Source organism: Lissotriton helveticus, chromosome 9 (genome assembly GCF_964261635.1).
Source record: "Lissotriton helveticus chromosome 9, aLisHel1.1, whole genome shotgun sequence".
Classification (NCBI taxonomy): Eukaryota; Metazoa; Chordata; class Amphibia; order Caudata; family Salamandridae; genus Lissotriton; species Lissotriton helveticus.
The window spans coordinates 1,290,314,363-1,290,339,615 of record NC_136070.1 but is presented as its reverse complement, the minus strand read 5'-3'; the positions used below and the strand labels follow the sequence as shown (position 1 = coordinate 1,290,339,615).

The window sequence follows — 25,253 nt, the reverse complement described above, 5'->3', positions numbered from 1 at the left end:
GGTCAGCATGCATTTCCACATCATGATTATGTGCTGCCCTTTCTAATAATGCGTTAAACGCAGCTGTATCCTCTGTTGGCGAAGTCTTTGCAGGATAAGAAGGAATGTCAGGAATAGTCTGTGACTCCCCCGGGTCGACAGGGTCTGTCCAGGCTTGAGTCTGGTCATCCTGGTCCGTGTCCACAGGGTAATTAAATTCTTCATTGTAGTCATACTCCATATCCTCATCATTGCGTGTGGGTGAGTATGTAGAGGTGTCCTGGTCATGGTACCTTACAGTCTCAAAAAGGACAAGTGATGTGGAAGAATCCCTTTTCTTTTTGAGTGGAATTTTATATGTTTCAAGAGGATTTTTAGTAAGTCTGCCCGTGTCGGAGTCGATATGTAGCTTCGACTGTTCGTCATAGGAGGGCTCTTGGTACACAATGTCCTCTTCTAGAGAATGACTCCTTTTCCCCATTGACACCTTTTTGGACGTTTCGATCCCTGTCTTCGGATCAAGCGCCTTAGGCCGTGCAGTTGGGGGCAGTCCAAATTGTATCGGTGGCATAGTATTTGTAGACTGACTAACCTTCTTTGGGGCTGGCGTCGTCATTGGACCGACCGACTTTGTCTTTTCGCCAATATGTTTTTGGCCTTGCGTCGACTTAGGCGCCTGTTGCGTTGGAGGCGCTCTCTTTTGCCTCGACTCGACGTGGTCCTTCGAGCCGGTCGTGGACTTCGGCTCGAGGCATTTGACGAACTGTGGCCTGTCGACTCGTTGCTTTGGATCGAGAACCTTCCGAGACTCGAGTCCCTTATTTGTGTCGCTGTCCGTCGTCGTCGACCTCATCGGCTCGATGTGCCTGACTTTAGATATGGACTTCAGCGTGCCGATCTTCGGGTCAACACCCTTTATTTGTGACCCCGCAGGGTCGTCGACACCTTTCTTCTTTGTCGAATCCGATGGATCCGAACTCTTCGATCCGAAGACTGTCTTCAGCAGTTTCGTTTTCGTTTTCGACTCCATGACTTTCGGTTTCGATTTAACCAGTGACTGGTAATGTTCGACCGATGGCTCGTGTGATATATTCTTAGCGGGCCGAGACGCGGGGCTATAGAATGTTCGTCATGATCTTGGCTAAGGTCTGTTGGCGATGCCTCGACCTGAGCCCTTGGAAGTCTTTCCGTGTCTGTTTCGGGCCCCGTACTCACTGTTGGGCCTGGTTCATCGCTCGAGTCGTCATCGACGGCTCCGATGGCCGATGCGTTGTCCCTTACCTCGACGACATTTTCATCCTCGACGTTTCCTTCCTCGTCTTCATAATAGTTGGAGTCATGCTCCGAACCGGGATCCGACTGCTGTTCTGGATCCTCAGTCTCGAAGACCTCATCGTCTTCTTCATCGAAGATATTCACCGGGTCAGGCGCTGGCCTCGTCATCGTCTGCCTCGCTGCGCATCGAAGTCGAAGCGTCTTCTTTGACCTGAATTGGGCACAAGATAGGCAGTTGGCCTCATTGTGCTCCGGAGATAGACACTTGTTGCACACCGGGTGTACATCGATGTGTGGGTACTTAGAATTACAAAGGGGGCATCGTTTGAACAGGCTCCGTTCCATCGACGATCGGGCCTCTGGTGTCGAAAAGGCCACGCGGCTCTCTTCAACGTCCTGCTCGAAAAGAACTGGAACAAGTACTCGGCACCGATCGAAATGACAATACCGACGACCCCGATGGCCTTTTGGCCTTTAGAAAAAGTTTCCGAACTTGAGTAAAGAAAGTACATCCGAACCCAATGGCGGAAAAAAACAATCTGAGGATGGAGAGGATGCCCATGCGCACTGTAGTCCAGGGGAAGAGCCACCTATCTTGTGATACTTCGAAGACTCTTCCAGGACAACAATATGCAATCATCCGGACACAACACTAGGCGGCGATCTATGCACAGATATGAATTCAGCAGCCCACATGCCTCGAACACACTGTTAGCAGCCATGATTGAGAGGTTCGGCGTTGAGCCTAGAGGCATTGCTTGTTTCTCACAGTGCCTATCACTGTGTTAAAATATTCTTTTGAGCTTTCCAAGGGCCCCTCCACTTTGCAATGTTACCGCCCTTATGAGAAAGTCCCTTGTATGATGAAGAACAAAAAGTCACTAAATTAACCAGTGCTTAACCCTGGCACCAAAAAGCAGTCAGACTTAACTTCGAGGCAATGTGAAAAGTATTTCGACACCAAAACAACAAAAACCCAATCAGTCACTACCCTACTCACCTGTCCTACACCGGACACTGCCCTCTCCTCCTCACCTGTGCTGACTCTGCCCTCCTCTATTCACCTGCACTAGGATGGACTCTGCCCTCCCTCCTCACCAGCCCTAATCGTCGCTCTGCTGCTTGCTGAGATTGTGGCGGTCTAAGAGCGACTGATCGTCGCTGTGCTGCATGCTGGGATCGTGGAGGTCTATGAGTGGCTAACCATCACTGTGCTGCACGCTGGGATTGTGGAAGTCTAGAAGCGACCAACCGTCGCTGAGCTGCATGCTGGGGTCGGGGTCGTGGAGGTCTACGAGCGGCTAACCATCTCTGTGCTGCATGCTGGGATCGTGGAGGTCTACGAGCGGCTAACCGTTGCTGTGCTACATGCTGGGATCGTGGAGGTCTACGAGTGGCTAATTGTCGCTGTGCTGCATGCTGGGATTCTGGAGGTCTACGAGCGGCTAATCGTCAGTGTGCTGCATGCTGGGATTGTGGAGGTCTATGAGCGGCTAATCGTCAGAGTGTTGCTTGCTGGGATTGAGGAGGCCTGAGAGCGCCTTACATGACTGCACAGTTTGTTCTTAATGCTACCCTGCATGGCTATCAGAGCATTTTTTTCACTTTTTAAAAGGGAAAAAGGAATAACTATTTGTGGCAGCGGGTCTGTAATATGTTTATAAATCCTAAAACACAAAATGGTTCCGCACTCAACAGCTAAGTATGTAGAGTTCAAATGGAGAACAGTCTTTGTGTGCACATCGAAGAACTTCCAATTCAATGTTGTTTCTTTTTTCAAAAAGTTCTATATTGGACTTTCTTTCATATAAAGACAAGTCAGTAAGATAAAATCCAGTAGCCGACGCGTTTCGTCCCAAAGGGACTTCTTCAGGGCTCCACAGTGTAAAAACGTACATCAAATCCCAAGTTTTCTCTTGATATGGCTTATGTCCTGGGTCACACATTTTATATAGAGTGTATGTCTATTCACACAGCTTGGTAACCGAAGGTACGTCAGTGCGTCTGCTTAAAAGGGTTGAAAACTTGGATTTGATGTACGTTTTTACACTGTGGAGCCCTGAAAAAAGTAACAACATTGAATTGAAGTTCTTCGATGTGCACACAAAGACTGTTCTCCATTTGAACTCTACATACTTTGCTGTTGAGTGTGGAACCATTTTGTGTTTTGTGTTGGTTTGGAGCTTTTTCCAATTTTGGAGTAGAGAGGGGTGTACTCCTTGGTTTCCTGCACCAGTATTTACTTTCCATATATTGCATTGACAAGTGCGGACTGTGCTTGCCTCAAACCTCTGGTCGCTATTATATTTTCAATGTTTTTGAATCACTTCACATTTTATAATGTGTTTCAATAGTTTTCTTATGTCTTTGGTTTTTAAAAAGACAAACTATAAAGTAAATTGTCTCTTTTCATGGGAATCTCTCCATTTATAAAAGTATTCTGGGATTCCACATGGGGAGGGACTATTCGGTAATAATTAATATTTATGAAGACTATTTGACACAGAAGTAAGAGTAATTTACCTGAGTTGCGGTCAGTGCTGCTTTCCCCAATTTCTGCACCAAAATGATCAATCAGGAGAGAAACGGCCTCTTCTTTTCGTGACTGCAGGTCAGATTTCAAATATGGCACTCCTGTTGGAGAAATTAAAAATGTTGTTTCTCAGAAAGTAAATAAGTGAACTTTAGGATGTGCAGAAAAATCCTTTTAAAGTCAGTGTTCTTCAAAAGAGATTTCATTTCCTCCTTCTGCCCCAAGCTTTTTGTGGGGCATTGTTTGTCTATTGTTTGTCTACTTATTGTACTTGAACGTTACAATTAAATTCCCATTGTAGAGTATTCACCCCACGTTTACTGCCACGCAATGGATTCGGCGCTTAGGGCAACACCAGAGGATAAGGACCCCAAATCTGATTAAACACAAGGAAACCCAGTCACACAACTCCAACCATCGTCATGTTACCGCAGTACTCAAAGACCTCGGCTAGCTCCCAGCGATGACCAAGGACACAAGTCAAAGTGCGGTGCATCCTCTTGATGACGTCTCAGAGACAAGGACCCAAATCATTATGTGAGCTTTGGTCTTTATATTCCCAGTCGGAACCCCAAATCTAGCAACGCAAGACTGACCCACCAACTGAAATATAGGAACAAACATCAAAGCACAAACCGTGCATGGAGATCAGTTCTGAGATTCCTGGACAGCGGCAGGCGTCACTCTCCAGTTCAGCCACATTCCCATGAATGAAGCTAACCGGAGTCAAAGGAAGCTTTCCACTCATGGGCAGGCCTTGATGGGGCCGCCCCTAGTCTTGCAGAAGCCAGGCTTCGTTGCCTCGCATGTCATGGTATTTGTATAGATCAAACCTTCGCAGGAGCAGCAAAGCTCTCTGCGTTGTAGCGAGTGACGATACAAGACCAGGTACTTCCAGCAGGGTCTACTGCTTGGAGTTACACTCTTGAGTTTCACATGTTCACTGCTGTAGACTCCGGTATATTGAATGATCTGCCCAGGATCAAACCAACCCATCATGGTCCAAGGAGGCATTTGAGCCTCTAGACAACATCTCATCCCTGGCATCACCTAGCGACCACCCCCTGACAATCTCGCGACTTCCTGCAATCACGAGACGTGGGTGTAATGGGGAATCTGTACCTGCTCATCAGGTGCTTTCCTCCTTCCACCAAAACAAATCAATTCGATGAATATAAAGAAAGTGGTATTGGAACAGGTGGAATCAGATTTCAAGAGCTTGTGATGGCGGACCCTGCCAAGTTTGGATTTTTTGCTACATTCTCCCTGCAGAGCTTTCCAGTCACTGTGAGGACAAAGTATTTCTTCTGAAGAATTCACGTTCCCAGAAATAATCCAGGATCCAGTTCTATGTATGAGGACCAGTGTCCTGCAGGATCTCTGAAGAATAAACATATCAGCTTCCCTGAAGTGTGCTTTAACTCCACGATAAAAACAGTGTGGGGCGGGGGTGAGACAGGTGGCAGCACCAAGCCCATATATGCGTTTGGTAAAGTCTCAATCCGAGTGCCAGCACTTGCAGCTCGTTGTCGCTCACCTGCCCTGTGACCCTGGTGTCGCCGAGTGCCAGCGCTTGCAGCTCGTTGTCGCTCACCTGCCCTGTGACCCTGGTGTCGCCGAGTGCCAGCGCTTGCAGCTCGTTGTCGCTCACCTGCCCTGTGACCCTGGTGTCGCCGAGTGCCAGCGCTTGCAGCTCGTTGTCGCTCACCTGCCCTGTGACCCTGGTGTCGCTGCTCGTTGTCACTCACCTGCCCTGTGACCCTGGTGTCGCTGCTCGTTGTCACTCACCTGCCCTGTGACCCTGGTGTCGCTGCTCGTTGTCACTCACCTGCCCTGTGACCCTGGTGTCGCAGCTCGTTGTCACTCACCTGCCCTGTGACCCTGGTGTCGCCGCCTCCAGTCAGAGTCCTCAGGATGGGAGAGGCACTGGGGGTCTTCGCGAATTATTCGGAGCAGCACATCAGCGTCAGCCATTTTATTACCTGCATTAGGGGGAGAAATCCTTGATAAGTATGGTTTTGTTTTCAAAAAGCAATACAGCAGACTGTGGACTACCCTTCCTGCACCTCTATACCAGTTTCATATTTTAAGTCCCGCACCAGAAACCCAGACACCAACCGTCCTGTGGTGTCACTGTGTTCCAGATCCTAAAGCAATGCTTCAATGGTGTGCGCAGGAATGCAAGAAATGCCCAGGAATTTGCTCTGAAGTTATCCAAAAAATTCTTTATTGATCAAATTTCATAAACGGTTCACAGAAAAAAGAAATTCAGCAAACGCGTTTCGTTCTCAAAGAGAACTTCATCAGGGCTTCTCAGGAAAATACCCCTCTTGAAGGAGAGAACAAATAAGTTCTCATGTGCTGTAAGTACAGCTGTATCATGTACACCGAACAGGAACCGATTGAACAGTGATCATTTTGGTGAAATTTCGGCAAACTGGACGCTGTCTTGTGACTTTTCAGGCCGGATCGTGGCCTTGGGTTAGTCCCCTCTCTTTACTTCAGAAGTACTACCTGGAGTTTCTTAGATGATATTTGGCTCTGCAGTATTTATTATCAGATTTACTGGTCACTTATAAGGATCACCCGTTTGGATGCCTCTTACTTAGAAGGCGTTTCTTCCATGGCATGACACAGAGCGCTGTTTGATGTCGTTTTAAAGGAGCTTGGACCGTGACCATTATACATTTAACTCATCGGATTTAGAATTATTACAGCTTAGCTGTTGGAAGGAACTTTTGGGGATTTCCTTGTGAACCGTGGGAACGAGATTACAGTTTTGAAACTCATTGCTTTTAAGACTTTATCACTGTTCAATCGGTTCCTGTTCGGTGTACATGATACAGCTGTACTTACAGCACATGAGAACTTATTTACTTATTTGTTCTCTCCTTCAAGACGTGTATTTCCCTGAGAAGCCCTGATGAAGTTCTCTTTGAGAACGAAACGCGTTGGCTGAATTTCTTTTTTCTGTGAACCGTTTATGAAATTTGATCAATAAAGAATTTTTGGGATAACTCCAGAGCAAATTCTTGGACATTTCTTGCATTCCTGCGCACACCATTGAAGCAATGGTTGTGTGTTTCACTTGTGTCTCACCTTGTTGTACTTATCACTCTCTGATCTCCTTCCCATCCCAAGCTCTCTATACATATATTCTCTTGTAATGTTCACACTCTCCCATCGTCTCTGAATGTCTCTTTATCTCTCGTCTCTACCTGTTTCTTCAGTCTCTCTTTCTCTATTTAACTCACCATGGTGAACATCTTCTCAGCCTCCCCTCCCCCCCTCCTTCTGACCTGTCTCAGGTTGTCTTCTTGGGGTGCCTCGTGCTCTTTCCTAAAAGGCTGTCTCTCATGTGCTTTTCCATGCGTTTCTCTTTCCTTGAGTACTTCATCTTTCATTGACACCGTGTCTCCTTCAGTTTTCACCCTCAATGTCTCATTGTATATACACCACAACTGTCTCAAATTTTCTTGCTGAATATCTCTTCTTTCTTTGGCCTTCGACCATTTTCTTTCTTCTGGGAATTTGCAGATCCTCCCCCCCATAAACATATCTTGTTCTCTCTAGAAGGAGTCTTTCTTCAAGGACCCTCACCTCCACATCTCTCACAGGATCTTTCTTCAAGCCCCCCTCACTCTCCTCTTCAACCTATAGAAACACATCTTTCTTTAAGCCCACCTCACTCCACCCTTCCTCCTATAGGATCATTCTTTAAGCCCCTTCACTCCACCCTTCCTCCCAGAGGATCATTCTTAAGGCCCGTCACTCCACCCTTCCAATGTTTCTTTCTTCCAGGTTGTCTCAAATCATATTCCGGTCATCAGATCTTTCTTCAGGTGCCCTTGCTCTTCCTTTCATCCATGGGGTCTTTCTTCAGGCGCCCTTGCTCTTCCTTTCATCCATGGGGTCTTTCTTCGGGTGCCCTTGCTCTTCCTTTCATCCATGGGGTCTTTCTTCAGGCGCCCTTGCTCTTCCTTTCATCCATGGGGTCTTTCTTTAGGTGCCCTTGCTCTTCCTTTCATCCATGGGGTCTTTCTTCAGGTGCCCTTGCTCTTCCTTTCATCCATGGGGTCTTTCTCCAGGCCCCTTGCTCTTCCTTTCATCCATGTGGGCTTCCTTCAGGTGTCCTTGCTCTTCCTTTCATCCATGTGGGCTTTCTTCAGGTGTCCTTGCACTTCCTTTCATCCATGTGGGCTTTCTTCAAACTCCTTCATTCTTCCTTCCTCTCACAGGACCTTTCTTATCCCCTCTGTCATGATGCTGTAGTGCCTCAAGTGGTCACTAGCTGTCGCTCTCGAGCCAGATGCACGGGTTCTAATCCACGTCATCGAGCTGAGGTGGTCTGACTTCAGCATTTACAATATACTAGTTTCATGATTTGTGCTTGTTTTCAGTAGAAGAAATACACATGCCAAGCAAGGCTTTTTTAAACATTAGCTGGGCAAAATAGGAAAAGTTCTCTTTAGGCCAGACCTAAAAATGACCTAAATGGTTCACATGAAGGTCCTACAAATCTAAGACGATCATCTTCGGATACTGAGAAAATGGAAATTATTAACAAACCCAGAATGTTGGTCAGCGGAGCGGGTCATGACCCCTGGGTTCCCACTTATGGAACTCCCACTGGCGGCTTCCAGACCTTCTACTGTGGCAGGTGAGTGTTGTAACACCACGCTGAGGGCTGTAGGGCCACGAAAGGGCGATCTGTCTGATGCAGGCCAAGGTCTGGCCTGTCCCATATCACCAACAGTTGTCTACACACTTGTGAACATCAGCCTCCAGACTGATATAGTGTAAGGTGTGTGGTCCCTAGTGCACTCACCCTGAGCCAGCCTTCTCCTGATTTCCTCAGGCCTGTTTAATGGCGTTTATGTAAAGGTATATCCTTGCATACGTAGAGTTGACGACATAATAATTTTGGATTTAACGCCTAGGGATTAAATAGTTGTCTGCAGGTCCTGCATACATTTGCAGAGGCTCACCATTTAAAGAATAATATATCTAAAAGTAAAATTATGTGCATGCATGGAAGAAAGGAGCTGCAGTACGGACATTTTGTATGGTCTGTGGGTGGCCAAAAATTGGAACTTGTACAATCGTATACCTTTTTAGGAAAAATAGTGTGTGGCAACCTAAGTCATAAAGCCCATATAGAAAAGAACATCTCTAAAGCTTCCATGCAGGGGAAAAGTTTGGGCTCCCTCTATAAGTCTACTGGAAAAAGAGACTTAGGACTTTTATTGGAGGTGTTTTGTGCAAAAAACCCCGCTTCCCTGCTGTGTGGTATTGAATTGATAGATGTAGCGAAATTGTTTTTTTAAAATGCAACAGAAGGCCAAATTTTAAGAAGTTTAGCTAGCCTCAGTTAACTTAGCATGTCCCGTGGCTGCCCTCTGGTTAGAATTTGGGTTGAGAAGCCCCTGGGTACAGGGTCTCGCTGTGATAGTGCGTTGGGTCCTAGGCCTGGCAAAGGGTGATGCTGGTACATTAAGATTTTTACTTCGGAAATACATTTTAGAATGTTTAAAAGAACAGTCATTCATTTTTAGAAATTTTAGGACTGCAGTTGATTTGCTGCAATTAGATAGGCCCCTGCTCTTTACTTTAACGTTATATCAATTAACGGCCACCTTGAAACAGGCCACCTGGGAATCACGGTTTACAAGGGATAGGGAAGCTTGAACGCTAAAAAGGGGTATCCATCCGGTCATTTACGCCTGCATGATAAATAAAGTACAGGCCTACATCTCTTGGAACCTGCCTCATCGAGTGCGCCATTTTTGGCTATTATTGAGGCAGGGGATGCTCCCTTTAAATCCTTTACTGTCTAAATGGAATGGTTCTTCACCGATTTGTGATTTGAGCAATAATGGCCTCAAGGATGTTAATCATGTGTAGGCTGTCCGGTTTTAGGTTTAAACCTAAAATAACTGATAAAACCCCACTGAAAGAGAAATCACCCTCACCAGTGAAAACATATGAACACTGAAAAACACCTGCACGACTACAAACTAAATGCCATTCAAAGAAAGGAAAATGAGAGTGAAAGAGTCATGTTTTTCTTCCTTAATGGGCCAATACAATGTAACTTTGTTATATAAGCTAGCAGTAAGAAAGACTGGGCTAACATTATCCTGCTTGAGTTTTGTTGTTTAGGGTTGGCACTAAAATATTGTTTCTTCTTCCTTTTGCTTTTTTCAGTTTTGTGGTCTTTGGTCTAAAGATGCAGGGTTTAGAAGCATGTTTTAGGTCTTGTTTAATTATTTTATAAACTGTAGAGAATCAAGAAATATCAAAATCCTATTTGATATTTTGGCTGCATTTGATTTTTTCACTGATAGGTAAAATGGCTGGTTCCATAAGAATCTTTCCTAATATGTGTTATCACAATTACTCACAGAGAGTGAGTAAAAACCCTTAATACAACAGCCCCCAGTTTCTAGTGAGTAAGTATTGATAGTAGGAGAATTGCCAACACCTCAGGCTTTAAACATTCAATGCAAGGTATAGTGACATGTATATGTATAAAGAGCGCTATCACCAAGCATCTGGGATAGTGGTGAAAACATGACACCAGACCTTTGGAAAACATGGAACACATTGTCACTTGTTATACTCTGCTAAAAAGGTTCTTTCCAAGTTCAACAAAGATTAGAGTGATATTGTTCGTATTTGCAGTGATTCAGCTATGTATATAAACATTTTGTGTGATGACCTGTCAAAATTGATACCCGAGCTGAAGTGCTTCTCTGTAAGAGATCCTTGCCACTTGTTAGATGGTATGCTGAAAGCATCTTTACAATCTTAAGAGTTAATGAGGGATGCTATTGACTTTTTAGTCCATTCTGGTGCACTGTTTCATTATGCACAGGAACTAAAACACAAATATTTATAATTTCATGCTTTGTGTTGCATCAAAGAAAGAGTTATCCCAACTGTGTCCCTTAGCTGATGGTTCTCAGTCCAAGGGGCTGTGAATGCTATATTATCCAAGTGGCGACCGATTACAGACTGTTTGCTGAGTGATGATGCAAACGCAAAGAAATGTGAGGAGCATTTGTCGCATATTGATAGTGATAAAAGTACACTCTACTGCATTCTTAGATTTTTACAGGAAAACATAACTGCTGTAGTGGACATATTAAAACAAATTAAGTCTGAAAACACCCTTGTCTGCCAAGTGTTTAGCATAATTGGTGTAGATGTGAAACATCTCCTGGAGAGTAGGCTGGGCGACACCTTTAGTGAATTTGGTACTGCAACATGTTCCACTTTAGAGTGCCTGCCACTTGTTAAGCAAAGCAATGTTGAAGAGCAATTTAGGAAGTTTTATTTTACAATGTATGAGAAATGGCAGCAATGATGCATAGAAATGTCCCTTCACCACCAATGGCAGTTGAAGTCAATGAAACCTCACGGTGGTACTCTGTACATGTTCTAGATCCCTTTGGTAAAGGAGAATTTCCTCTGTAGTTTCAAAAGTGCTGCTTCATTTTTGACCGCTTCAATAACTCTGAGGGCATATGCGTCTAGTTCAACGCAAATGTTGCAGAACCTGCCTGGAGAATCGCAATCTTCAAGTGCACCAGTATTAGCACGCATGTTAGTATCCAGAGTTAACAAATTGTGTACTGGCTGTTATGAAGTTGCCCTTTTCAAGTGCCAATGTTGAGAGGGTCTCCTCACAGAAGTTTACAAGGGAAGGAAAGAGCGAGCACACATGACCAAAGACTCACTGAAGAAGTATTGTATGGTGTACTACAAAGTGTTTAGTTTGCAAAAATCTATTTGGACCTTGTGTACACTCTATGTACACTGTCTGAAGACCATGCGCTATCAGTGCAGAAAGTAAACAATAATAAAAGCAAAACGTTCCATAAACACCGAAAAAACATTGTTTCTGTTGTTTTTAATGGCACAAAAATGTGTAACCACTGTATTTTTAACGTATTGAAATCACTTGAAAACACTGGAAAAACCCCCCACCAAAATTTACCAAAATAGCAACTGAAAACAGGAAAACCTAATCCTGTGTTGTTTATCTGCCCTGCATTATTATTGTGTCGGCGTAAATGGATTCAACCAATATGGACCATTGTTACCACAGTGTTCAAGGTGCAGGACCAGTGTTCCCGCAGAGTTCAAGGGGCAGGACCAGTTTTCCCGCAGAGTTCAAGGGGCGGGACCAGTGTTCCCGCAGTGTTCAAGGGGCAGGACCAGTTTTCCCGCAGAGTTCAAGGGGCGGGACCAGTGTTCCCGCAGTGTTCAAGGGGCAGGACCAGTTTTCCCGCAGTGTTCAAGGGGCGGAGCCAGTGTTCCCGCAGTGTTCAAGGGTCGGGACCAGTGTTCCCGCAGAGTTCAAGGGGCAGGACCAGTTTTCCCGCAGAGTTCAAGGGGCGGGACCAGTGTTCCCGCAGTGTTCAAGGGGCAGGACCAGTTTTCCCGCAGAGTTCAAGGGGCGGGACCAGTGTTCCCGCAGTGTTCAAGGGGCAGGACCAGTTTTCCCGCAGAGTTCAAGGGGCGGGACCAGTGTTCCCGCAGTGTTCAAGGGGCGGAGCCAGTGTTCCCGCAGTGTTCAAGGGGCGGAGCCAGTGTTCCCGCAGTGTTCAAGGGGCGGAGCCAGTGTTCCCGCAGTGTTCAAGGGGCAGGACCAGTGTTCCCGCAGTGTTCAAGGGGAGGGACCAGGGTTCCCGCAGTGTTCAAGGGGAGGGACCAGGGTTCCCGCAGTGTTCAAGGGGAGGGACCAGGGTTCCTGCAGTGTTCAAGGGGAGGGACCAGGGTTCCCGCAGTGTTCAAGGGGAGGGACCAGTGTTCCCGCAGTGTTCAAGGATCTGGACCAGTATTCCTGCAGTGTTCAAGGGGCGGGACCAGTGTTCCCACAGTGTTCAAGGGTCGGGACCAGTGTTCCCCCAGAGTTCAAGGGGCGGAACCAGTGTTTCCCTCAGAGTTCAAGGGGCGGAACCAGTGTTTCCCTCAGTGTTCAAGGGGCGGAACCAGTGTTTCTCTCAGTGTTCAAGGGGCGGAGCCAGTGTTCCCGCAGTGTTCAAGGGGCGGAACCAGTATTCCCACAGTGTTCAAGGGTCGGGACCAGTGTTCCCGCAGGGTTCAAGGGTCGGGACCAGTGTTCCCGCAGAGTTCAAGGGGCGGAACCAGTGTTTCCCCCAGAGTTCAAGGGGCGGAACCAGTGTTTCCCTCAGTGTTCAAGGGGCGGAACCAGTGTTTCCCTCAGTGTTCAAGGGGCGGAGCCAGTGTTCCCGCAGTGTTCAAGGGGCGGAACCAGTATTCCCACAGTGTTCAAGGGGAGGGACCAGTGTTCCCGCAGTGTTCAAGGGTCGGGACCAGTGTTCCCGCAGAGTTCAAGGGGCGGAACCAGTGTTTCCCTCAGTGTTCAAGGGGCGGAACCAGTGTTTCCCTCAGTGTTCAAGGGGCAGAGCCAGTGTTCCCGCAGTGTTCAAGGGGCGTGACCAGGGTTCCCGCAGTGTTCAAGGGGAGGGACCTGTGTTCCCGCAGTGTTCAAGGGGAGGGACCAGTGTTCCCGCAGTGTTCACGGGGCAGGACCAGTGTTTCCCTCAGTGTTCAAGGGGCGGAGCCAGTGTTCCCGCAGTGTTCAAGGGATGGAACCAGTATTCCCGCAGTGTTCAAGGGTCGGGACCAGTGTTCCCGCAGAGTTCAAGGGGCGGAACCAGTGTTTCCCTCAGTGTTCAAGGGGCGGAACCAGTGTTTCCCTCAGTGTTCAAGGGGCAGAGCCAGTGTTCCCGCAGTGTTCAAGGGGCGTGACCAGGGTTCCCGCAGTGTTCAAGAGGAGGGACCTGTGTTCCCGCAGTGTTCAAGGGGAGGGACCAGTGTTCCCGCAGTGTTCAAGGATCTGGACCAGTGTTCCTGCAGTGTTCAAGGGGCGGGACCAGTGTTCCCGCAGTGTTCACGGGGCAGAGTTCAAGGGGCGGAACCAGTGTTTCCCTCAGTGTTCAAGGGGCGGAACCAGTGTTTCCCTCAGTGTTCAAGGGGCGGAGCCAGTGTTCCCGCAGTGTTCAAGGGGCGTGACCAGGGTTCGCGCAGTGTTCAAGGGGAGGGACCAGTGTTCCCGCAGTGTTCAAGGGTCGGGACCAGTGTTCCCGCAGAGTTCAAGGGGCGGATCCAGTGTTTCCCTCAGTGTTCAAGGGGCGGAACCAGTGTTTCCCTCAGTGTTCAAGGGGCGGAGCCAGTGTTCCCGCAGTGTTCAAGGGGCGTGACCAGGGTTCCCGCAGTGTTCAAGGATCTGGACCAGTGTTCCTGCAGTGTTCAAGGGGAGGGACCAGTGTTCCCGCAGTGTTCAAGGGGCAGGACCAGTGTTCCTGCAGTGTTCAAGGGGCGGGACCAGTGTTCCCGCAGTGTTCAAGGGACAGGACCAGTTTTCCCGCAGTGTTCAAGGGGCAGAGCCAGTGTTCCCGCAGTGTTCAAGGGGAGGGACCAGTGTTCCCGCAGTGTTCAAGGGGAGGGACCAGGGTTCCCGCAGTGTTCAAAGGGCCGGACCAGTGTTCCTGCAGTGTTCAAGGATCTGGACCAGGGTTCCCCCAGTGTTCAAGGGGAGGGACCAGGGTTCCCGCAGTGTTCAAGGGGAGGGACCAGGGTTCCTGCAGTGTTCAAGGGGAGGGACCAGGGTTCCCGCAGTGTTCAAGGGGAGGGACCAGTGTTCCCGCAGTGTTCAAGGATCTGGACCAGTATTCCTGCAGTGTTCAAGGGGCGGGACCAGTGTTCCCGCAGTGTTCAAGGGTCGGGACCAGGGTTCCCACAGTGTTCAAGGGGCTGGACTAGTGTTCCCGCAGTGTTCAAGGGTCGGGACCAGGGTTCCCGCAGTGTTCAAGGGGCTGGACTAGTTTTCCCGCAGTGTTCAAGGGGAGGGACTAGTGTTCCCGCAGTGTTCAAGGGGAGGGACCAGTGTTCCTGCAGTGTTCAAGGATCTGGACCAGTGTTCCCGCAGTGTTCAAGGGGCGGGGCCAGTGTTCCCGCAGTGTTCAAGGGGAGGGACCAGGGTTCCCGCAGTGTGCAAGGGGAGGGACCAGTGTTCCCGCAGTGTTCAAGGATCTGGACCAGTGTTCCTGCAGTGTTCAAGGGGCGGGACCAGGGTTCCCGCAGTGTTCAAGGGGCGGGGCCAGTGTTCCCGCAGTGTTCAAGGGGAGGGACCAGTGTTCCCGCAGTGTTCAAGGATCTGGACCAGTGTTCCTGCAGTGTTCAAGGGGCGGGACCAGTGTCCCCGCAGTGTTCAAGGGGCGGGACCATTGTCCCCGCAGTGTTCAAGGATCTGGACCAGTGTTCCTGCAGTGTTCAAGGGGCGGGACCAGTGTTCCCGCAGTGTTCAAGGATCTGGACCAGTGTTCCTGCAGTGTTCAAGGGTCAGGACCAGTTTTCTCGCAGTGTTCAAGGGTCGGGACCAGTGTCCCCGCAGTGTTCAAGGGGAGGGACCAGTTTTCCTGCAGTGTTCAAGGGGACAAGGGGAGGGACCAGTGTTCCCGCAGTGTTCAAGGATCTGGACCAGTGTTCCTGCAGTGTTCAAGGGGCGGGACCAGTGTCCCCGCAGTGTTCAAGGGGCGGGACCAGTGTCCCCGCAGTGTTCAAGGGGCGGGACCAGTGTTCCCGCAGTGTTCAAGGATCTGGACCAGTGTTCCTGCAGTGTTCAAGGGGCGGGACCAGTGTCCCCGCAGTGTTCAAGGGGCGGGACCAGTGTCCCCGCAGTGTTCAAGGGGCGGGACCAGTGTTCCCGCAGTGTTCAAGGGGCGGGACCAGTGTCCCCGCAGTGTTCAAGGGGCGGGACCAGTGTTCCCGCAGTGTTGAAGGATCCATCTGGACCAGTGTTCCTGCAGTGTTCAAGGGTCAGGACCAGTTTTCTCGCAGTGTTCAAGGGGAGGGACCAGTGTCCCCGCAGTGTTCAAGGGGCTGGACTAGTTTTCCCGCAGTGTTCAAGGGGAGGGACCAGTGTTCCCGCAGTGTTCAAGGGGAGGGACCAGTGTTCCTGCAGTGTTCAAGGATCTGGACCAGTGTTCCCGCAGTGTTCAAGGGGCGGGACCAGTGTTCCCGCAGTGTTCAAGGGGCGGGACCAGTGTTCCCGCAGTGTTCAAGGGGCGGGACCAGTGTTCCCGCAGTGTTCAAGGGGAGGGACCAGTTTTCCTGCAGTGTTCAAGGGGACAAGGGGAGGGACCAGTGTTCCCGCAGTGTTCAAGGATCTGGACCAGTGTTCCTGCAGTGTTCAAGGGGCGGGACCAGTGTCCCCGCAGTGTTCAAGGGGCGGGACCAGTGTCCCCGCAGTGTTCAAGGGGCGGGACCAGTGTCCCCGCAGTGTTCAAGGGGCGGGACCATTTTTCTCGCAGTGTTCAAGGGGCGGGACCAGTGTTCCCGCACTGTTCAAGGGTCAGGACCAGTGTTCCCGCAGGGTTCGAGGGGCGGAGCCAGTGTTCCCGCTGTCTTCAAGGTGCGGTAACACTAAACCTAATTTCACCAAGCAGAAAAAGTAGTCTGCTCTACCTCCTCCCCTGCTGCTATGACACTACTTTCCCTTCCTTACTCTACCCTCCCGACCATCTTCCTTTCCTTATAAAAGCCCCCGCACACATTTACCACTGGCTCAGGAAAGGTGGTAAATAAATGCGTGAAGCCCTTGGAAATTGGGACTGCCACGTGGTATTCATTCCAGTGATACTGAGTGAGCAGTCATTTTGTAACTGCGCAGAACTGGTGAGATTGCACAGCCAACCCCGGGCAGCTCCTCGTCGAGGCCCCTGCATGTAGAGTTACTTTAGGGTGCAAGGCAGCAGGTTTTGGAATCGCCTCCAGAAATGTCTATCAGGCCACAGCGCATGCGCTTCTCACCTGGACACGGGGGAGTCCAGGTTCTGGGGTCTGCAGGGGGTCCGTCCAGAGGGAGCAGCTCCGGCCGCTCTTTACCTCTTAATGAACTGACAGTGGCTGCAATCAGTGGTCCTGTTAAGAAAGAGAAACAGACGTCAAGCTGCCGCCATTTTATTGCAATTCAGATTCTTGCTGTAACAGGAAGTGCAGTAACTCAGCTGAGCTCTGCTGCACTCTGGGGGCACCCAGCCCCCCAAAAGTGCAACGTGGGACGCATCGTAAAGTTTATAATCTATTCCCTCAACTCTAGTTGTCTCATCTTCCCTCAGTGTCTCGACTCTTCCCATTATAGCTCTGACCTTTATCAACACCAACAACCCCCGAAGTCTTTCCCTTTTTTTACTCCCAAATAGTTTTCATATTGAAGTCTCGATTTTATCTTCCACAGACATCTCTTCCTGCTCAGGTCACACAGAACCTTCTGCCTCTTCCAAAGTCAACACCCAGGATCTTGTCATCCCTCCCCTCCTCACCTGCCCTAGACTGGACTCCGCTCTCCCCTCCACACCTGTCCTAGACTGGACTCTACCCTCCTCACCTGTCCTAGACTGGACTCTACCCTTCCCATCTCACCTGTCCTAGACTGGACTCTACCCTCCCCTCCTCACCTGTCGTAGACTGGACTCTACCCTTCCCATCTCACCTGTCCTAGACTGGACTTTACCCTCCCCTCCTCACCTGTCCTAGACTGGACTCTACCCTCCCCTCCTCACCTGTCGTAGACTGGACTCTACCCTTCCCATCTCACCTGTCCTAGACTGGACTTTACCCTCCCCTCCTCACCTGTCCTAGACTGGACTCTACCCTCCCCTCCTCACCTGTCCTAGACTGGACTCTACCCTCCCCTCCTCACCTGTCATAGACTGGACTCTACCCTTCCCATCTCACCTGTCCTAGACTGGACTTTACCCTCCCCTCCTCACCTGTCGTAGACTGGACCCTTCCCATCTCACCTGTCCTAGACTGGACTTTACCCTCCCCTCCTCACCTGTCGTAGACTGGACTCTACCCTTCCCATCTCACCTGTCCTAGACTGGACTTTACCCTCCCCTCCTCACCTGTCGTAGACTGGACTTTACCCTTCCCTTCTCACCTGTCCTAGACTGGACTCTGCCCTCCCGCCTCACCTGTCTTAGACTGGACTCTACTCTACCCTCCTCTCCTCACCTGCCCTAGACTGGACTCCGCTCTCCCCTCCTCACCTGTCCTAGACTGGACTCTACCCTCCCCTCCTCACCTGTCCTAGACTGGACTCTACCCTTCCCATCTCATCTGTCCTAGACTGGACTTTACCCTCCCCTCCTCACCTGTCGTAGACTGGACTCTTCCCTCCTCACCTGTCCTAGACTGGACTTTACCCTTCCCTTCTCACCTGTCCTAGACTGGACTCTGCCTTCCCGCCTCACCTGTCTTAGACTGGACTCTACTCTACCCTCCTCTCCTCACCTGCCCTAGACTGGACTCCGCTCTCCCCTCCTCACCTGTCCTAGACTGGACTCTACCCTCCCCTCCTCACCTGTCCTAGACTGGACTCTGCCCTACCTCCTCACCTGTCCTAGACTGGACTTTACCCTCCCCTCCTCACCTGTCGTAGACTGGACTCTACCCTTCCCATCTCACCTGTCCTAGACTGGACTCTACCCTCCCCTCCTCACCTGTCGTAGACTGGACTCTACCCTTCCCATCTCACCTGTCCTAGACTGGACTTTACCCTCCCCTCCTCCCCTGTCGTAGACTGGACCCTTCCCATCTCACCTGTCCTAGACTGGACTTTACCCTCCCCTCCTCACCTGTCGTAGACTGGACTCTACCCTTCCCATCTCACCTGTCCTAGACTGGACTTTACCCTCCCCTCCTCACCTGTCGTAGACTGGACTCTTCCCTCCTCACCTGTCCTAGACTGGACTTTACCCTTCCCTTCTCACCTGTCCTAGACTGGACTCTGCCCTCCCGCCTCACCTGTCTTAGACTGGACTCTACTCTACCCTCCTCTCCTCACCTGCCCTAGACTGGACTCCGCTCTCCCCTCCTCACCTGTCCTAGACTGGACTCTACCCTCCCCTCCTCACCTGTCCTAGACTGGACTCTACCCTTCCCATCTCACCTGTCCTAGACTGGACTTTACCCTCCCCTCCTCACCTGTCGTAGACTGGACTCTTCCCTCCTCACTTGTCCTAGACTGGACTTTACCCTTCCCTTCTCACCTGTCCTAGACTGGACTCTGCCTTCCCGCCTCACCTGTCTTAGACTGGACTCTACTCTACCCTCCTCTCCTCACCTGCCCTAGACTGGACTCCGCTCTCCCCTCCTCACCTGTCCTAGACTGGACTCTACCCTCCCCTCCTCACCTGTCCTAGACTGGACTCTGCCCTCCCTCCTCACCTGTCCTAGACTGGACTCTACCCTCCCCTCCTCACCTGTCCTAGACTGGACTCTGCCCTCCCTCCTCACCTGTCCTAGACTGGACTCTGCCCTCCCTCCTCACCTGCCCTAGGCTGGACTCTGCCCTCCCCTCCTCACCTGTCCTAGACTGGACTCTGCCCTCCCTCCTCACCTGCCCTAGACTGGACTCTGCCCTCCCCTCCTCACCTGTCCTAGACTGGACTCTACCCTCCCCTCCCCTCCTCACCTGTCCTAGACTGGACTCTACCCTCCCCCCCTCACCTGCCCTAGACTGGACTCCGCCCTCCCCTCCTCACCTGTCCTAGACTGGACTCTGCCCTCCCTCCTCACCTGTACTAGACTGGACTCCGCCCTCCTCACCTGTCCCAGACTGGACTCTGCCCTCCCCTCCTCACCTGCCCTAGACTGGACTCTACCCTCCCCTCCTCACCGGTCCTAGACTGGACTCTACCCTCCCCTCCTCACCTGTCCTAGACTGGACTCTGCCCTCCCTTCCTCACCTGTCCTAGACTGGAGTCTGCCCTCCCTCCTCACCTGCCCTAGACTGGACTCTGCCCTCCCCTCCTCACCTGTCCTAGACTGGACTCTGCCCTCCCCTCTGAAGGATGTGACCCACTTAGTGCCACCCGGGTCACCTCGGGCCACCTCTCAGCCTTCCAAACTAAATGAAGTGTCGGAGAGACAGTGGAGAATATACACCAATAATGATTCATTATATGCGCTCGGAGCGGGGCTCCGCCGGCCCAGTCTCGAGAGAGTGCTACAGAGGGAACTGAGGAACAGTAAGCATAAAGATACATTATATGCATTGCATGGTTAACAAATACACGCCCACAGTGGAATTTTCCAAACTGATGTGGGGGAACAATGTAGAGACAGAAAAGGTCTCCCACTCTCGTATCCCGCACAGCTAAGAACGTTTTCAAGGCCGTTCCTCCTTTCCTTGGGCTGCGATCTCACTGCCGGACAGGTGATAGCGACTCTCTAATGAGGAGGAAGCTATGCACTGGCACGAACAGTTATTCATTACAGAAACAAAACTCAGGAAAGGGCTTTTCTCGGAAACAGACAGGATTAGTTTCGAACAATATACAAAATGGCGCTTACAAAGAGAAAATGGCGCAGCGAATGCTAACTTATACATTGCATAAAAAGGAGCATCCACGAATATAATCGAGCACCTCCTCACCTGCTACTGATCTTGGAAACATATGCAGAGAGGATCAGTCTGCAGAAAGCTTTCCCCTCCCCCCTGGCTGATCCACACCAAATGTCCAGAGGAGAAAGCCTCTCTGTGACGCAAACTGTTCAAATTGCACTGTCAGAAGAGCTTGCGGAATCCGCTTGGCCTGCGGAGGTAAATGACAGCCACCTCAAGACTTAGGGCCAGATGTAGGTAATTCCCATTTACCGATTCTAAAATACCGAATTTTACCGATTCAGTATTTCAGAATCGGTAAATGAGATGTAGATAAAGATTCTGTACATTTTACCGAATCGGTAATGTTCTGTATTACCGTCAGTATTTTACCGATTCGGTATTTACCGAATCGGTAATTCCCATTCATTCCTATGGGTCTGGAGGCCCATAGGAATGAATGGGAATTACCGATTCGGTAAATACCGAATCCTTAAATATGGCCCCTACATCTCAGATGCCTAATACCGGTCTGTTAAGGCCGAAATAAGGTAATTTCGGCCGTTACCGACTGGTATTTGGCTACCTACATCTGGCCCTTAGTGTGCCGGTGCAGGGTGGAGGATACAGTGCCTAATTTGTAAACGAGTAAGAGCCAGGGCCAACAATTGTGTTCATAATCTCACAACCAGAGCTATTCAAGATCAGACTGCCACATACCAAGGCTACATAGCCTTGGTTCCACCTCACGCCTCTTTAGACCATCAGCACACAATTCCTGCCTTTTGCATCTCTATTGTAGGTGTTTTTCATTCATGTTTCAAATCTTCCTCTTCTTTCATGTACACTTTTGTATTTTCCTGTCATTTGTCTGGTTTATTGAGGAAAAAAATAAGTGCTGGTCCCCAAAAAATGAGTTGAGGTCAGCCCCACCTGCAGCCACCAGCTCAAATTAAGCACTGGATGAGATAAGCCATTGGATTCTCATCCATATGGAGCATTTCCCTCCAGACTTAAGAGAATTTCCCATCACTACCAAACTGAAAATCCGGACCCTGGTCCATAGGTTTGACTGAAACTCAACTTCTCAACACACCTCACAAGATAAAGTGGGCACAATTATTGAAAAACAATATTTGGTACAGGTTAATGAAAAGGCAACTGACAAAAATGGAACGGATTTGGGATTCGTTAAATATGAACCCAGACATTTATTAGAATATAAAACCTTACCAAGCGAGATCAAGGCCTGGTGGATTTCCTTCATCAGGTTCCTGCAGAGTTCCTGCTGCCAGTCCTGCAGGAGCCTCCACTCCTCTTCGGAGAAGTGAGCAGCGGCGTCCTGGAATGGAGCATGAGCCTGCAGGAGAAAGGAGTACTGCCTTAACTTACTTCTGTAGCGCTTGTTTGACGCTTATAGACAAACATGGACTCTTCGGCGCTATTATACAGCGCCTTTTATTGAAATGTAAAATAATTCGCATTTAGAGATTGGAAAGTGGAAGCTGCACCAACATTGGCACTTGTCCCAATTCAGAGCCAGGATGATCAGCAGGGGGTTTGTGGTGGAAATTAGTATATGAGGGCCTAGTGATGCATTCAGAGGGGGCTGGAGGCAAAAGTAACTAAACTAACCCATCAGTGGGAGCCTACTATTGACTGCACTGCGGTCTGACACCAGCAGAGGGCCCCACGTGACGCTGCATGAGAGGGACACATTAGGACGCCACTCAGATCAGTGTGGGGTGCTCTGGGGTCAGTGTGGGGTGCACTGAGGTCAGTGTGGGGGTGCACCGGGGTCAGTGTGGGGTGCACTGGGGTCAGTGTGAGGATGGACTGGGGTCAGTGTGGGGGTGCTCTGGGGTCAGTGTGGGGGTGCTCTGGGGTCAGTGTGGGGTGCTCTGGGGTCAGTGTGAGGATGCACTGGGGTCAGGGTGGGGGTGCTCTGGGGTCAGTGTGGGGTCAGTGTGGGTAGCTCTGGGGTCAGTGTGGGGGTGCACTGAGGTCAGTGTGGGTGTGCACCGGGGTCAGTGTGGGGTGCACTGGGGTCAGTGTGAGGATGGACTGGGGTCAGTGTGGGTAGCACTGGGGTCAGTGTGGGTAGCTCTGGGGTCAGTGTGGGGTGCTCTGGGGTCAGTGTGGGGTGCTCTGGGGTCAGTGTGGGTAGCTCTGGGGTCAGTGTGGGGTGCTCTGGGGTCAGTGTGGGTAGCTCTGGGGTCAGTGTGGGGGTGCACTGGGGTCAGTGTGGAGTGCACTGGGGTCAGTGTGGGGGTGCACTGGGGTCAGTGTGGGGTGCTCTGGGGTCAGTGTGAGGATGCACTGGGGTCAGGGTGGGGGTGCTCTGGGGTCAGTGCGGGGTGCTCTGGGGTCAGTGTGGGTAGCTCTGGGGTCAGTGTGGGGTGCTCTGGGGTCAGTGTGGGGGTGCACTGGGGTCAGGGTGGGGGTGCTCTGGGGTCAGTGTGGGGTGCTCTGGGGTCAGTGTGGGTAGCTCTGGGGTCAGTGTGGGGTGCTCTGGGGTCAGTGTGGGGGTGCACTGGGGTCAGGGTGGGGGTGCTCTGGGGTCAGTGTGGGTAGCTCTGGGGTCAGTGTGGGGGTGCACTGGGTCAGTGTGGGGTGCTCTGGGGTCAGTGTGGGGTGCTCTGGGGTCAGTGTGGGGTGCTCTGGGGTCAGTGTGGGGTTGCACTGGGGTCAGGGTGGGGGTGCTCTGGGGTCAGTGTGGGTAGCTTTGGGGTCAGTGTGGGGTGCTCTGGGGTCAGTGTGGGGGTGCTCTGGGGTCAGTGTGGGGGTGCTCTGGGGTCAGTATGGGGGGTGCTCTGGGGTCAGTGTGGGGTGCTCTGGGGTCAGTGTGGGGTGCTCTGGGGTCAGTGTGGGGTGCTCTGGGGTCAGTGTGGGGGTGCTCTGGGGTCAGTGTGGGGTGCACTGGGGCCAGTGTGGGGGGCACTGGGGTCAGTGCGGGGGTGCACTGGGGTCAGTGTGGGGTGCACTGGGGTCAGTGTGGGGGGCACTGGGGTCAGTGTGGGGGGCACTGGGGTCAGTGCGGGGGGCACTGGGGTCAGTGCGGGGGTGCACTGGGGTCAGTGTGGGGTGCACTGGGGTCAGTGTGGGGGGCACTTTGGTCAGTGTGGGGTGCACTGGGGTCAGTGTGGGGGGCACTGGGGTCAGTGTGGGGGGCACTGGGGTCAGTGCGGGGGTGCACTGGGGTCAGTGTGGGGTGCACTGGGGTCAGTGTGGGGGGCACTTTGGTCAGTGTGGGGGTGCACAGGGGTCAGCGTGGGGGTGCTCTGGGGTCAGTGTGGGGGGCACTGGGGTCAGTGTGGGGTGCACTGGGGTCAGTGTGGGGGTACACTGGGGTCAGTGCGGGGGTGCACTGGGGTCAGTGCGGGGGTGCACTGGGGTCAGTGTGGGGTGCACTGGGGTCAGTGTGGAGTGCTCTGGGGTCAGTGTGGGGTGCACTGGGGTCAGTGTGGGGGTACACTGGGGTCAGTGCGGGGGTGCACTGGGGTCAGTGTGGGGGTGCACTGGGGTCAGTGTGGGGTGCACTGGGGTCAGTGTGGAGTGCTCTGGGGTCAGTGTGGGGTGCTCTGGGGTCAGTGTGGGGTGCTCTGGGGTCAGTGTGGGGTGCTCTGGGGTCAGTGTGGGGTGCTCTGGGGTCAGTGTGGAGTGCTCTGGGGTCAGTGTGGAGTGCTCTGGGGTCAGTGTGGGGTGCTCTGGGGTCAGTGTGGGGTGCTCTGGGGTCAGTGTGGGGTGCTCTGGGGTCAGTGTGGGGTGCTCTGGGGTCAGTGTGGGGTGCTCTGGGGTCAGTGTGGGGTGCTCTGGGGTCAGTGTGGGGTGCTCTGGGGTCAGTGTGGGGTGCTCTGGGGTCAGTGTGGGGTGCTCTGGGGTCAGTGTGGAGTGCTCTGGGGTCAGTGTGGAGTGCACTGCCCCCCCCTCCCGCTGTAGCTCCCCCTCCAGATGTGCAGCCCCCCTGGTGTCGGGGCTGCTGGTGTGTGTCTCTTTAGGATGAAGGTCTGAGGGGGGGTCTGGTCCCACTCACCTGGTCTGAGTCTGCTCGTGACATCCCCCTGCTGATCTGTGGCCCCTCAGAGCTCCTGGGATGATCCTGGTGAAGTTACAGCGCTTTAGAGGGGGGGGGGGCTCCTGCAGGAACAGCAGAGGGGTGATGCGCATGCGCGGAGTCTGAGACGCTGATCAGCGCGGCAGGCCCGGGCAGTCGAGCGCCGAGCGGCAGAGCGCTGTGATGAGAGATACTAAACACGATCAGACCAGGAGAGTCGAGCACCGAGCTGAGGATGAAACCCGGGTCGAGGCACGGGGTATCATGGCAGACCCGAGCAGTCGAGCGCCGAGCTGCAGAGCTCCCTCCAGGTCAAAAGACACAGATAACAACACAGGCCCAGGGCCCCAGGAGTGACCCAGGCAGCTGAAGAGGGCCCTTACCCCCCCCCCCCGTCCAGCCAGGGCCATCACCTGCCAGCCCCCCCTTCCCCACCCCACCCCACATACAGCCCTGCAGCCCTCTGCTCAGACACAGCTCTAATGTCAGCTCATTTATCATCAGGAGCTGCTGCTTGTTTTGTACCGGGGTTTGGTGTTTATTATTCTTTCTCTCACTGACAGCAATGCAACAAAGGGTTTTGGGATCTCAGTATTTTTCCTAACGCACACTATTTAAATAGTTTGCAAATAAAGAGTACATCAGCAATTGGGAAAACACTATTTTTGTAATTCTGAAGTCTGCTGTAAACAGACATTTTAAATGGATCAAAACAACCAGAATACTTTACTTGTTGATGTGCAAATGATACAAACTTGTTAAACCTGGTTTCCAAACGTTATCGTTTGTACACTGCACAGTTTACGCAATAAATCTGCCCATCGGTGGAAGCATTTGTGGTCGTTTCAATGGAAAATGCATTCGCACAGTCATTTACTGTTAGCACATCATGCTTTGTAATATATTTATTAAAAGTGAGAGGTTTTAAATGTGAACTGAGGAACCTTCCGGCCTCCCCCTGATGACAATGCTGTTAGTAAACTAAG

At 51.4% G+C, this 25,253-nt stretch overlaps 1 protein-coding gene across 2 annotated transcripts in view; it reads right to left on the bottom strand.

Annotated features, from left to right (window-relative positions):
• LOC144782521 (uncharacterized) overlaps positions 1-24,346 on the bottom strand; it is a 65,960-nt gene extending 41,614 nt beyond the window's left edge. The window contains exons 1-5 of one of the 2 annotated variants that reach the window (XM_078661928.1): positions 24,247-24,346; positions 21,447-21,573; positions 16,634-16,744; positions 5,656-5,769; positions 3,778-3,888 (exon numbers count right to left, since the gene is read on the bottom strand). In XM_078661928.1, the coding sequence (XP_078518054.1) occupies positions 3,778-3,888; positions 5,656-5,769; positions 16,634-16,744; positions 21,447-21,573; positions 24,247-24,270 (487 nt within the window). In that variant the 5' untranslated portion in view covers positions 24,271-24,346. The remainder of the gene's footprint in view (positions 1-3,777; positions 3,889-5,655; positions 5,770-16,633; positions 16,745-21,446; positions 21,574-24,246) is intronic. The other variant, XM_078661929.1, reaches the window with a different exon arrangement.
• Positions 24,347-25,253: the final 907 nt, after the last annotated feature.